This window comes from Ambystoma mexicanum, chromosome 9 (genome assembly GCF_040938575.1).
Source record: "Ambystoma mexicanum isolate Mex_15411 chromosome 9, UKY_AmexF1_1, whole genome shotgun sequence".
NCBI lineage: Eukaryota > Metazoa > Chordata > Amphibia > Caudata > Ambystomatidae > Ambystoma > Ambystoma mexicanum.
In genome coordinates this window covers 487,655,037-487,669,557 of record NC_090931.1, presented here as the reverse complement: position 1 = coordinate 487,669,557, position 14,521 = coordinate 487,655,037, and the positions used below count along the sequence as shown (strand labels likewise).

The 14,521-nt window shown below is 44.2% G+C and overlaps 1 protein-coding gene across 13 annotated transcripts in view; it reads left to right on the top strand.

The window, feature by feature from the left end:
- PITPNM3 (PITPNM family member 3) overlaps positions 1–14,521 on the top strand; it is a 6,156,742-nt gene that overhangs the window by 4,519,007 nt on the left and 1,623,214 nt on the right. For all 13 annotated transcript variants that reach the window (XM_069615040.1, XM_069615036.1, XM_069615037.1 and 10 more), the window contains one exon: positions 9,221–9,369. In XM_069615040.1, coding sequence (XP_069471141.1) covers positions 9,221–9,369 — 149 coding nt within the window. The remainder of the gene's footprint in view (positions 1–9,220; positions 9,370–14,521) is intronic.

Below are 14,521 nucleotides of genomic sequence, written 5' to 3'. Positions count from 1 at the left end.
AGTGGAGACTCTGACTTCTAGCCCAAGAGTCCTGCCTTTTATGCCAAAATCCGCCATTCACACAGCCTGGATGTCAATCACTCAGCAGGGGGTTGTCCAGCCCGGACAACCACCTTATCCAATCAATACAAAGTGCGACTCGGGTCTCCAAGGAGACCCTGTGCAGGGGGTGACTACACCCCTCCCTCACATTCAGCCCACCTAGACACCCAGACGCCAAAGGAGGGCTTCTGGTCAGAAGCCCGCCAAAGGTCGGCGTACAAAGGAGGCAAACCTGGTTTGCCGCTCAAAGAAAGACCCAGGAAGGATGTTAACAAAAAGAAATGGTGATTAAACCCAACTGGAGCTGAAATAAAAAGTATTTGGGCTAGCGGGTTTAAAGTTTGAGGCTACTAAAATCGCCTAAAACAATACCACATTATGTAATAAAACCGCGGTAGGAAAATTAGGGTCGATACCACTGCCACCAGCCAAGTCTTAATGTTAAGGGAGCGAAACAATGCTCCAAGAGGTACAGATAAAAAGGGCCAAGAATTAACCCTTTCCAATACTCCATGTAAGATGGGGTGTACTGGATCTGTGGTTAAATGACTATGTAAAGTTAATGGCAACTTTACCCTTTTCTGAGGGACAGTAGTCAGCCCCAGAAATGTAGTCGGTGGGAAGTCTAAAAGACAACCCTGTGTCACTGCACCGAAGCTGCTCTGTAACACACAAAAGAGTGGGGCTACTGAAGTGGTGTACTCCAGAGTCCACGATCACAAAAACAGATGAAATACACATGGCAAAACACAAGTAAGAGTGGGGGGAAAGCTCACACTCTTACCAGGTGGAAAAAATAAACTCCAGAAATCCAGCAAAGCTGCTGGGGGACTCACTAAGTAAGGGAAATTAGCCATAGAATGAGAATTCTCCCTAACACTCACCTGCGACATCACAGAGGCATCCATGTCTGTTTCACCACCGGAGCCATAGGCTTCTTCAGAGGCTGACTCAGACTGAGTCACGTCCAGGATAGCTTGCAAAACCAGTGGATTGTCATGGGCTACCACCCCACGTCCTCCACTGGTGGTTGGTCGTGGCTCACTATCCTGTACCTCCTCTGCCTCCTCTTCTGCCTCCAGCGCCTCATCACCTGCACATAGACAGAAAAAAAAACATGATTAGTCATGGAAACAGCGTAAACCATACACATAGCCACCACAATGTCGACATGCAAGACATCAACCTGCCCTGACACAATCTCACACATGTATGCAGTGTCAATGCAAGTGATGGACAGCATGAAAGAAGCCATGGACATGTGTGGGAAGGGCAAAAACACATTTGGTGCATGGTGCCCAGCACCTGCTCTAACCATGGAGCACCTGAATGGCATAGTTCATATACCAACATCCATGATGTAAACACACCATGCCTTGATCTGCTAAATGCACCAAATGTAACATGCATACCACTGTCACAGAGCCATGTATGACTGATGCGAGATGTAACACAAAAACTACTAAATACAAGTCCCACAAGGTGGCAAGATGCAAGGCTGTAGTGAAATGTTGAATGTGGACACACACGTCCCATGAGTCCATGTCACATCAACACCAGTCAAGACAAAATGCATGTTGGAGGAGATCACAGTGGATGTAAGTGGGAGTGGTCTGTGCACCACAGGTGAATGTCACACAAATACAACACAATACACTGGCAACCCATGGGAATGTAGCAGCCAGGTTGAAGTGGAAGTGCATACAACATGTGTCAATAACGTGAAGAGGGTTGTAGGTGTACATCCGGCCTCCCGCGACTGTAGTGTATGCCGTGGATGCAGTGCAGGTGTAAAACTGTCGGCTCAGAGGCCTCTGCCTGAGGACAGTGTTTGTGCAGGTGACTAGTGCGTTCCATCCTTTATCGTGGACATCAGCAGGGGTGAGGATTAGTGACAGCACAACACATGTCCAATCAACATAAGTGGCACCTGACCTGGATAAGGATCACCCCCAGTCCAAATCAGGCACGGATCCCATACCAGAGGGAGGCAACTGCCAAGGAGAGGCCCTCACCACCAACTGATTGCAATGTGAGAAGTGATTGACCCTGAGTGAACAGTGAAGACATGATCAAAGTCCATGTGACCCAATGACAATATCACAGTCCTATGGAGATGCAACACCTGCCCCCAAGACGAAAGAACAACCCATACAGTCCAGCTCAGGATGAGTTACAGAGCACAGCGAGTAGGAAGGAGCACATATTTTGCTAGAGGACTTTGCAGTACCACACCACATGTATGACCAGGCCCTGGAGACTGCGGGCTACTGTGGGGAGTTGGAGAAAGGGAGGCCACCCCAGCGGAAGTTCCACTGGCAGGGTGAACATTCAGAGACGTCAGAGATGAGCAGAGAGAGGGACAATGTTGAGTGGCATATGGTCACAGCCCATGGCACAGTCATGATTCCTGTTAGGCAGAATCACCTGCAGTACCCTTTGGGAACACTAGATTCAATTAAGATTACAAGTGTAAACAAAATTTCACTGTTTTGTACAAGCCTGTACTACACAGTAAAGTGGTGGCGATGGCTGAGCAGCTAGACTTATCTCAAGAGTTTAAGTGAGCACTAGAACAAGTTACACAAAGGACCAACTAATACAGTGATTCAAACAAACACTTACTCAAGGTTTCTTGGTAAATGAATATACATTTATTTACTCAGTCAGTTAGAAAACATTACACTAGCAATAGCTGCTCAATATCACACACTAATAAACCACAAATATACAACCGGTAGGTAAATGATCAAGTTTAGCTCCCCTGAATGGGAGCTAAATGGCACTTCAGATACTTAATAAAGGGTTAAAAAGACAAGGTAATAAGAATAGACAGCCAAAATACATTCATAGGCAAGGCAAAGGGTTTCAGTTAGCTACAACCAGCAATTATTCTCAATAGGCCTGGGCCAAAGTCAATGGTCCAGAGTCTTTGTATAGGATAGCACAGTTCTGGTAGATAATGGTTAAGTCTTTGCCACGGAGTTTAGAAGAGTTTGGTTAGGCGAAAGGTTTGACAAATGTTTAGGGAAGGACAAGCCTTCGAAGTTGAGAAAGTTTCCATGAACTTTCGCAATGGCCGAAAAGATATCCGGACCGCGTTTGCACAGTACCTTTGTATTGAAGAAGAGCTGTAGCTGAGGCAGTTGTTCCTGGCAGTTCGAGCAGATCTTGCTGTTCAAGGGCTTTAGTTGTGGGGATCAGAAGAAGGATGTCGGCAGGTTCCTGCACTGCCCAGGGATGAGGCCAAAAGATTTGGTTTAAGGTGCGAGTGCCTTAAAGTCCACAAGCTGGTTTCCTTCCCTCTGGCTATCTGGTTTTCAACAGCACTCTGATGAAAATTCGACCAGATGGGGACGGTGTCCAGGTGGTTTAGGAGTTGGTTGTTCCCACCAAACTCAAGGGAAGAAGTTAACCTTGAAGAGGTTCTCTGTCGATTGGAGTTTCAGGAAATTCAGACCTGCAGCAGGGCTTCACCAGTCGTCCCAGAGTTGCAACAGTCCTCTTCTTTCAGCTCGTCTTCGGTTCTTTCATTCCAGTGGTCGACTCTGCTTTCCAGGTCCTAGAGACCTGCTTTTAAACAGTTTTCCCCCATTCATTCCAGCCTGGCTGTCACTCACACAGCAGGGTGGCTGTCCTTGCTGGACAGTCAGCCGGCCAATCACGCCAGAGTGCATTCAGGTCTCCTAGAAGACTAAACACAGGGAGTTTCGGGCACCTCCCTCACATCCTGTCCACCCCAGATACTCAGGCACCAGAGGAGGGCTTCAGCACTGAAGCCCGCCAAAGGCCAACGAACAAAGGGACCAAAGCTGGTTTGGCGCGCAGAGACAAACACAAGAAGGACCTTTCCTAAAAGAAATGGCGAAAAAAGATGACCAGAGTCTGTTTTCATATTGAAAAACATGGCTGACCCGATTTTTAGCGACCGTTGTTAGCGGTCGCGAAAAATCACGGTAGTTGATCTGAACCACTGCCACCAGCCATTTAAAGTATGAAAGGGTAACATTTGACTGTTACATGAGTGTTTTGACTCAGGGGAAGCTTAGGCAACCCCTCCAGAACTCTATAGTAAGATAGTGTGTGCTGGGTCAGTAAATTTAAAGTGACTAATAAAGTCAATTTAACTTTACATGCTCTGGGGACAGTAGTCAGTCCCAGAGAAGGTATTTAAAACTTGGGAAGTCGGAACGACATCCCTGTGTCACTGTACTGAAGGTGCTGTGTGACACATAGAAAAAGCTGATGCCTATGGCGTTGTTTTAAAACTCCATAACCAAAGAACACAAAAGTAAAACACATTGAAAATGAAAAGTTCAAAGCCCCAAAATATAGCAAAAGAGCTGGAGGGCTCTAAGGTAGAGGGAATTCAGCACTTGTGTGAGAATTCTCCCTAACACTTGGGGATGTGGGGGCACCACCATGTCCACCGGTACGCCACTCTGTGTTGCAACATTGTGCAGGACACATGCTGCCACTATGATCCTGCACACTACTGGTGCTGCACACAGTAGCTGTCCACCAGAGTGGTCAAGGGAGCGAAAGTGTGACTTTAGCACTCCAAATGTGTGCTCCACTATGGCCCTAGTTGCAATGTGAGCTGCGTTGTATCTTACCTGTGGTGATGTGTGGGGTTCCGTATTGGCATCATCATGTAGGTGCTCAGAGGGTAGGCACTGTCCCCTGTGGAGGTGAGATGGGTTGTCAGTGATGTAGTTTAGTCTGCGTTCAACATGCATGCAATTGGCAGGCCATTTGTACTCACCAGTGAGCCATGCGTTGCCATGCCTCCCAGCTTCCAGGGCCCAGTGTAGGGCTGACATTCTGAATATGAAACTATCATGGGTGGACCCTGGATAGTTGGCGTATACAGAGGTAATGATTTCCTTGGCATCACATACAACCTGCACGTTGATGGAATGCCAGTGCTTGCGATTGCGATAGATGTGCTCTTTGGCCCTAGGAGGACGTAGGGTGACATGGGTGCAATCAATGGCACCATGCACTTTGGCGAAGTGTGCCACCCCATAAAAGTCCTGGCCACGGCCGGCCTTTCTGCGGGTGTTCTGGGCATGTATATGTGCCTGCGGACTGAGGGGCTTGCAGTCATGATTGCCAACACCTGGTGTAGGCAGCGTGACTGCGTGGGCTGTGAAATACCCCCAACTATGGCAGTTGTCCACTGAAATGACCCAGTGGCCAAAAAATGCAGTACATCGAACACCTTTTCCAAGGGACTCAGAGCTTGGGAGCACAGGCTGGATGATGTGAGGTCATCCTCCCACTCAGTGACCAGGTCTAGGATGATATGAGGTGGAAACCTATACCTGCCATAGGCCTGGTCATCAGGCATCCCAAAAAGGCTGGTCCTGGGTAAAAAGAATGCGGGGCCTGGCTATCCTCCTCCTCCTGCGGTGTCCCACGATCACTGCTGCGAGGAATTGAACATTCATCATAGCTGTATATGCACGTTTGTGTTCACGTGTGCTTTTTATGCATTGTTTTAGGTGCGCTGTGATGTTTACGCCTGCTTTCATTTGGCGGACGTGTTTCCGGATTAGCGCGTCTTTTCCCACACGCAGGAGAGCCCTGTTCAATTCCATTAATATGTGTTGTTAGCGTGCATGTGGGCGTTGCGAGTATTTTACTGTGGTACTTCCCACGTAACGCCCACATTTACGCTCGTTGTTCCCCATTCCACGTGTTCTGCCCCCTTTTTTGGTGTGCTAACTGGACGATGTGCGCCTTCACTGGGCGTCTTGCGCAAGGCGTTCGTGGTGTCTCAGATTCAAAGAAGGTCTCAGGTAAGCCACGCGCAATGTATTCCATGAACCGGCAAATGGGCACTGGTGCGCCTTTTGCATGCCTGCGGCCAGTTTTCGCCGCAGATTCATTCTATGAATCGGGCACGTTGTGTTGTGAGTGTAGTGTGGGTTGTTACAGAGCAAGGGGTTGTTTCATTTATGGGTATCTAGTAGCAACAGAGCATCCGCACCAAAGATGGCGTTTTCTGATCCATTCTTCCTGTGGCATTAACTCATTTTCGGGCTAAGATCTTCTCCAATTCCCTCTGCTTTAGGAAGAAATCTAAAACATGACTGTACATGTCTGCCGTTTGTTCGCAAACTACCTTGCATACTTTTTCTTTAGTGTTTAATTTTTATTGATACGATAGCTTTCCCTTTGTAGGGGTATATATTGATTGATTGTTATCAAATGTTAAGACTGTATTTGTTTACCTTATGTTCATGCCTCCGATGTACGCCATGCTTTGTGTGCTCACTATAAAACAAATGCATAAAATAAATGATTGTATTGACAACTCGTGTGCCTAGATCTAGAATATCTGAATAGCATTGAGGTGCTCTAGTATGCATTATTCCTGAAAACGTAGCGCAGGAACAGAAGTCCGTCCCTTAATCTATATAATTTATAAACAATTAATGTTACCAAATCTGCTATATTCTCCAGCAGTCTAGGCCATAACAGGTGTGCCGGTCTGGTAAAAATGCTGGAAGTAAATGCTGGTAATACCGGCTCTGGCCTTTCTACCGGACCGGCCCACTCCGAGTTTGCCAGTAGGGGCAGTGAATTACCAGCAGGCCTGACCTGCTGGGAGTTCAGGCCCCTAACGGCAAATAGTTTCTCCAATCACTGGCACTGGTACCATCAGTGATTGCAGCAAACCCATTCCATGGAGTCATATGGGACTCCATGGATTGGGAACTTACCACATTGCCAGCACCTGTGATATCCCGGAAACACAGGGATATGGGGGCCGGTAACCCTAAAGCTGGTCACTAGTACAGGCGGGTTACCGGCAAACCCGTAACGAATCCTCTACCCTAATCTGTAATATCATTGTGAGTTCGGGGAAGGCAGAGGTCCCATGTATTGAAATTAATGAGAACAGAAAGACACTAAAATAAATCGGTGCAAGTGAAAGAGTGAATAGAGATCTGAAAACTCGGAGTGGGGGCTGGTCCAGTCCCTCTCGCTGCTAGGAACTAGGCAGAAAGGAGAATCTAGATGGGCCTTACTTGAAAGGTGATATGGAGTATGTGGGTTCTAGCGGTGATTTTAGGGAATTAAGTGATGATTTGTAGATATTTAGATAGTAAAAAGACTCACAAGTATTGTTACTGTATCTATTACTAATGCTATGTGTCTGCAAACAGTGATTTTCATATTTTGTGGAACTTTTAAAGTAGTTACTCAGTGTGTAGAACCCGAGCAGTTACTGAATTCATGCCTGTAAATGTAAAAAGCAAAACATTACTACACTAGCCAAAACTATTAGCTTTTACCAATGCATGTTTGCTCTTATTATGATATCTATCTAGCTATCTAGTATTTGTATAGCACAGCTTTCACCAGAGACATCATGGTGCTTTAGAAACACTGACAGCTAGACTATAGAATTACATGAACAGATAGGATTTAAGCCAGTCTTTAAAATAATTAAAATCAGAGATACCTCGAAGAGCCATGGGAAGCAAATTCCAAAGTTTGGGACCCGCCGCCGAAAAGGCACGGCCACCACAACGTTCCCGATTATGCAATGTGGCAGCAAGGAGAAATGAGGACGCACAACTCAGTACCTGCCCAGGGCGGTAAGGGTGAACTTTCTTCTGCAAAGAAGGGCAGCCTTTGCCATGATAAACACGATGGATAATACACAGGGATTTTAATTGAATGTGGGCTGTTATGGGAAGCCAATAAAGTCCTGTTGAGCTGCTGTGACTGAATGGCCACAGGGAATAACCTTGGCATGGCAAACTTCAGCATTCTGCAGCACCTGCAAACGAATAAGCAGGTAACTAGGCTGTGCTAACAGCACCACATTGCAGTAGTCAAGGCTGCTATTAATGGAGGCGGCTATGACAGGGGCATGGAAGCTGCTTGGAATGTATGGCATCACTTTCTTCAGCTGTTTGAGCCAGCACTGCAGGTAGAGCTAACCAGAGCCTCCATTAATAAAGAGGACGAGATTTGAATACCAAGATGTTTTACTGTTTGAGATGGAATTGGCAGCAGCCCCAAAGTTGGTGGCTAAAACTCATTCATATGAAGGGATGAGGAGTCTGGTGGACCCATTACCAGGGCTTTGGTCAGATCTCTGAAGGCTACATGTTTATATTATAAAATGTTGCCATTGTTTACTTTGATTATTCGTATTCATGTATGTTTAAGGAAGCAGAAAGCCATCCAATTAATGCATGAACAATAAATACATCGATAATCCGGGGAGGTTTATCTAACAATGACAATATGGGAGCATTGTACTTCACGTGCACAACCATCAAGACCTAATGACATATTGGTGGACAGTAAATGTTATTAAACGTAATACTGAACAATGCCCAGCATTAGGAGCCTCTAAGGACTGAAACATGTTGTGTTGGGTTAAGGCTAATCCATCGAATTTGTCTAGCAAGATCTAGCAATTTTATAGCTAGTTTAGCTACTATCTAATAGGTAATTTATGATTTCTGTATTATGTATAATTTAGGCTAGATGTATCTATTTCTAAATGTTGTTTTTTACTCAAGTCACTTTTGATTATTCGTATTCATGTATGTTTAAGGAAACACCATGTATCATCCACTCTCTTTTGCTTTATTCTGCAAGCTGTCGTCTGGGTACCTTTGTAGAGGACACACTATGTCAACTTCTAGATAAACCTCTGGACTTTGAAATCACTACAGTGTTTATTTGTTGAATTATAAAATATGTTTAACAAAATATGATCATGATACTACTTTCCCGATGGCGGAAATCTCAGATTAACAGCCTAATCATATGACAGAGCCTACCTGCCTACAGCCACAGACTATTGTTAATACACTGTCAGTCATTACTAACATAATATGAGTGTAGGTAAGCCTCCAAATGCTACATCTTTATGCCCGTCCCAATTTGACATTTACCTACAAATGCTTGTAGGCTATTTGACATCATTAGCTTCTATACAGTCAGAAAGCCCTCCAAGAAATGTCAACCCTGTTGGTCAATGCCTCTAAAATAGTGTAATTCTTGTGTAATTGATTTATCTAAACCAGTCCATAAAAGTGGAAGCATTCTGGATGGCTATACCACTCTAGAATAATGATCTGTGCCATAGTCTATATCTGAACAGAAGCACTGCTTAAAGTATTTTCCTTGTCATTTGTCACAGTTACGGCCAATTGGTGGGGATCCAAACGCATAGACTATGCCCTTTACTGCCCAGACGCTCTAACTGCCTTTCCAACTGTGGCACTGCCTCACCTCTTCCATGCCAGCTACTGGGAATCCACTGATGTGGTGGCCTTCATTTTAAGACAGGTAAGCTTATTTTGCTTTGTTAATTGTGTTGTGGGTGGATCATCAACTGTTGAATTTAATGGACATTGCAGCAACTGTAAGGCCATGCAGCTGGGCAAAACATGTCTCTTGCTGAAGTGCAAACTGTTAGAAGAATGAATTTACCAATGCATACAGTGAACTGAGTACATCAGTCTACATTTGTTAATACTGTATAATAGCCCATGCAGTTCATTAAAGCTGTCTTTAGGAAGTGTCTGTTATTGTTGTAGACAGAGTAGGGTCACCATGTTTGTGAATTTCTCCTCTAGAGAGCAACCTGTTCTGCAGGGATTCTGGTAGCAATGAAGACGTGTCCAAACTGAAAAATACTGTACATAAGACTCTTATTATACAAATTATATTTTAAATGCTTGAGCAAAAAATGTTTACCCATGTCCCAAAACAATGTCTCTATTTGTAAATGAACACAAGCATGGTGTACCTTAATAGACCCACTCGATCGATAAGCTAATCATAAAACAAGTAGAGTATGGTGGGCCTCATTACAAGTTAGCTGGTCCAGATATAACGGTGCCGGTAAAACTGTACCGGCACCGTTGTCCGGACCGGCTAACTACGAGTTCTGTGGCTGTGTGGTGGTACACCCACCATGTCTGACCTGGTGGGCGTAACGCCACACGGCCACAGACAGACACGGAAGCACCGGCACTATTAGAACACGGTGCCGGTGTTTCCATTTTCCCATTCTCGTGGAGTCCTCCACGGGAATGGGGATTTACAGAATGCCTGCTCCGGATTTACCAGATCACTGGGGCTTTAATGCCCCGGTAATTCCAGCAAGTCCAGAGCCGGTAAATCCCTACGGGTCCGGCAGCATCCTGCCAGTTTTTACCGGCACAGCTACCGCCGGACTCGTAATAAGCCCCATTGGAAACATATGGGCCTCATTATAAGTTTGCCAGTCCGGGAACTACGGTACCGGTAAGCATGCTGGTACCGTAGTTCCCGGACCGGCAAACTACGAGTTGTGCTCGCGGGTGCCATTCCTGGCGGGCAGAAAGGCTCCGCAAGCACAGCATGTCGGATGCACCAGCACCGTCATAAACTATGGGGCTGAATGGGAATGGGAAGCATCTTTTTTCCGTAATGACCCGGTAATTGTCCATTTGCGGGCGCCGGAAAAAAATGCAAGTTTGGTGGCAGCCTGCCGGTCTTGGCGGCAGCCTGCCCGTCTTACCGGCAGGGCGACCGCCAAACTTGTAATGAGGCTCATACTCCCATCATAGCCACTTTTTGAGTGTGGGTACTTTCTTAAGTCTGCACATACACAAAAAGACAACTTTAATGAGTTATCCTTTGGTACAACCTGCTGAGTACATCAATGTAATTTGATGTTATCCACAGCTACCCATAAAGAGTACTTAAAACATGGCTCTACCCTTAATTTTGTTTCAATTACAAACCATCCATTAGATGTTATAGATCACACCACCACACATCTACATCATCAAATAAAGTTTGACTATTGTTAAGTACATTTCCCCGTACATTTCCCTTTAACAGTAGAGAGAACAAACTATTGCACACGATGTGAGCACATTTTCATGTGTTAGCTGATTTGACTAATAGAATACAATATACCTTCGTAAAGATACTCTATTTTAGGATGTTGAATGTAAATATTTCTTTAAAGTAGGTGAACTGATAATGACTGTGTGCAGCAAGTGTGATATCCCATTGAATCAAATGTATATATAGAACACATCTATGGATCAATCCAGTCACAGGAAAAACCTAATTTCAACACATAGGAAATTGATATGATACATACACCGGAAAATCATCACATATTTGAAAGAAAACAGGCACAGGCATTTGTTACTAACATCTGTATCAAAAGGGTGGCTTATCTACTTCAAAACAGAAACAAAACAAAATGAAGGTGTATTTAGGAAGCAGAACATGCTAACGCATGCATGACATCTATTTAGGTTAGAATGAATTGAAGGTATTTAAATCAAAGATCAAATATGCATAGAGGTTATCTGTGCTGGATGTATACAGACCTTCATCAGAAGAACAAAAACTAAGAGGAGCAAGTTGGTTAAAAACTATCACAAATAGCGCAGAATGATCAGATAGGAAAGTGAGTTGGTTTTAATTGGGCAAGATTAATCCGCAGGAGCAGAAGCACTGAGAACAGAGTAGACCCCGATGTTTAATGGAAATACTATATCCTGGAAACAACTCATTCAATTGGGGACATATTCCTGAGTTTAGCATAAACAGTGTTTCTATATTTTATTCATTACTTGTTCGAGTGAACAGCATGATGTCAACTTTGTTGGAAGATTGCAAGGCGTTTAAAGCCAAGTATCCTGGCTTGAAAGAGCATGCTGATTGAGTAAGATTGGTGGCGAGTCCTTAAAAAAAACATTAGTATAGATGAGAGTTCATAACCAAACACTGGGTATCTAGTGAAGTGTATAAGGATCATTATTTAATGCTGACGCTGACTAATGCTCAGAAAACATTTTAGACAATAAACTACAATAGCACCTTCTACCCAGAGGCAAAGTGGGCCCTCTGATTGGAAGACCACACTGGTCACCATTTAAAAATGTTTTTTCTAAATTCATTTGCAGCATATGGGTTTGGGACATGACCCTAAACATGACCATTCAAAGAAAACAGAAGTGAAAATGAGTGGATGGAATGTGAGAAACGTGTAATAATGAACTGATCAGTACATTTATTTTGTTTGTTTATTTGTTTGATAATGCACACCAAACCCTTAGGTAGAAGGGTGTAACAGAAAACAAGACATCTTATAGCTTAGTTACAATACATAGTTAAAGTACAGAACAATAAATGAATGCAGTGGGAGCAAAATACAAATACATAAAATACAAAGCAGTAGCCTTGGTGAGTCAGGAAACAATAGCATGAATATCAGTATGTGCGCATGTACAAGCTAGCATGTACAAGCTAGCATACATGCAAAGTCATATATCCATAGTACATACGTTTAAACCATAGTAGGTAACCCTACAAGCAGAGTTATCTAAGGTACCGTGTGATTCATCAAGAGCAAGGGTCATTTAGAGGCCAGGACTGGTAGTAGTGAAGATCGTCAGTTAGGTGTCGTTGGTGTGTAGCCATTTGAGTGCCTTATGTCTAAATTTAAGGTAGGGTTGGTCTAGTATAAGGTCAACTGGTAGCTTGTTCCAACATTGTGCAGCTTTAACAGGGAAGCTGGATCCTCCGGCTCTTGATCGTTTGAACCTGGGAATCTCCAACATAAATGAGTTGGCAGATCTCGTGGGACGGGTAGCTGTTTTCCTAGTAATTTTGTCTGCTAGGTAGGGAGGTGCTAGGTTGTTCAGGCATTTGGAAGTGATGGATGCTGTTTTAAGGAGGATTCTGTCCGTTATTTTCAGCCAGTTAACCTCTTTCCTGAATTTGGTAATGTGCACTCAATAGGGGATGTTCAACGCTGCTCTCAAGGCATTGTTCTGCAGTCTTTGAATTTTATCTGTGATATATTTGTTAGCTCCTGATTACAGGGCATTGCAATAATCTAATCTTGACATAATAAGGCCATTGGCTAGTGTGATACAGCTAGCACTCGAGAGGTATGGTCTGGATGCTTGGATAAGTTTGCACGTGTAGGTTGTGGATGAGGCGAGGGAGTTGACTTGCTTTTTGAGTGTGAGAGAGGAGTCCAGGTAGAATCCTAAAGTCTTAACCACAGACATCACCTTGATGGGGTTATTATCAATGTTAAAGGATGTGTAGTTTGGGCTGAGTTTTTGGATATTGGCTTGGGAGCCTAGGATTAGTATCTCCGTTTTTTCGTCATTCAGGCAGAGGCCATGTGATGCCATCCATGCCTGAATGAGGGTGTAAATCTTGTTCACCAAGGTTGAGTCCGCCTCAAAGTTGCCCGAAAGGGGTATGAGGATCTGGGTGTCATCTCCATAGTTAGTGTAGGTGACACCCAGTTTATCCAACTTGTCAAACAGAGGCTTAGTAAAGATATTGAACATAGTGGGGGAGACACAAGAGCCTTGTGGGACGCCACAGGTTATTTTGATGGGGTCGGCAGAGGCTGAGGTCAAGAAGACTCTCATGGTCCAGTAAGCTAAGAAGGATTGGACACAAGCTATTGCTTCTCTGGTGAAGTTGGCAGCAGATTTGAGGTGGTTGCATAAAACTGCATGATCCACAAAGTCGAATGCTGCCGACAAGTCCAGTAGGAGTAGCAGAGCTGTTTTTCCGTTATCCTTTAATTCTTCAATTTGAGTTTTAAGGTCTAGCAGCGCAGTTTCTGTGCCATGGAGGGGTCGGAAGCCCGATTGCCGTGAACCCAGTAGAAGGTTGGCTTCCAGGTAGTCCTGGATTTGTATGTAGGAAGCTCTATCTAAAATATTGAGTAGAAATGGCATGATTGTGATAGGTCTGTAACTAGTAGGGATGGTAGGGTCCAAGGTTTGTTTTTTTAGTAATCGGAGGACCCAAGATTCTTTGAGATTGGCGGGTACCGTGTTAGATTTGAATGAGGAGTTCATAATCTTGGAAATAAAGGGGGCTAGGTCCCTAGCTGCATCCTTTATTATTTGTGCTGGGCAAGTGTCTCCTTTACAGTTTGAAGGTTTGAGGGAAAGTATTATTTTTTCTGTGTCTTTTATGGAGATAGTCTTGAATCTAAAGGGTGAAGCTGTCCTAGTCTCCGAAGGTTGAGTAGTTTGTTGGTCAAGGGGTGGCAATGTGGCCTTTTTTTTAGCAATTGTGCATTGTAAGGAAGAGTTTTTATTCGATAGAGCATTTTGTATATTGGTACACCATACTTTATCCTTAGGGGCATTGTCTACTGGTTGGATTGGGGATTCTAATTCGTGGAGGATGGAAAATAATTCTTTAGTATTAGAGTTAGCTTTCGCAATCCTGTCATTGAAGGTATTCTTTTTAGCTGTAATTATTTCTTTTTTTTACCTTTTTGCAAATTCCGTTAGATTGTTTTTATTGTTTTCAGAGGGGGATTCACGCCAAATAGTTTGGAGTTTCCTTTTTTTGTAATCTTAAAGATTTAAGTTGGGGAGTGAACCAGGCATTCAAATGCGCTGCCTTCCTAGTTTTGCGCAGTTTGACCGGAGCGATCATGTCCAGT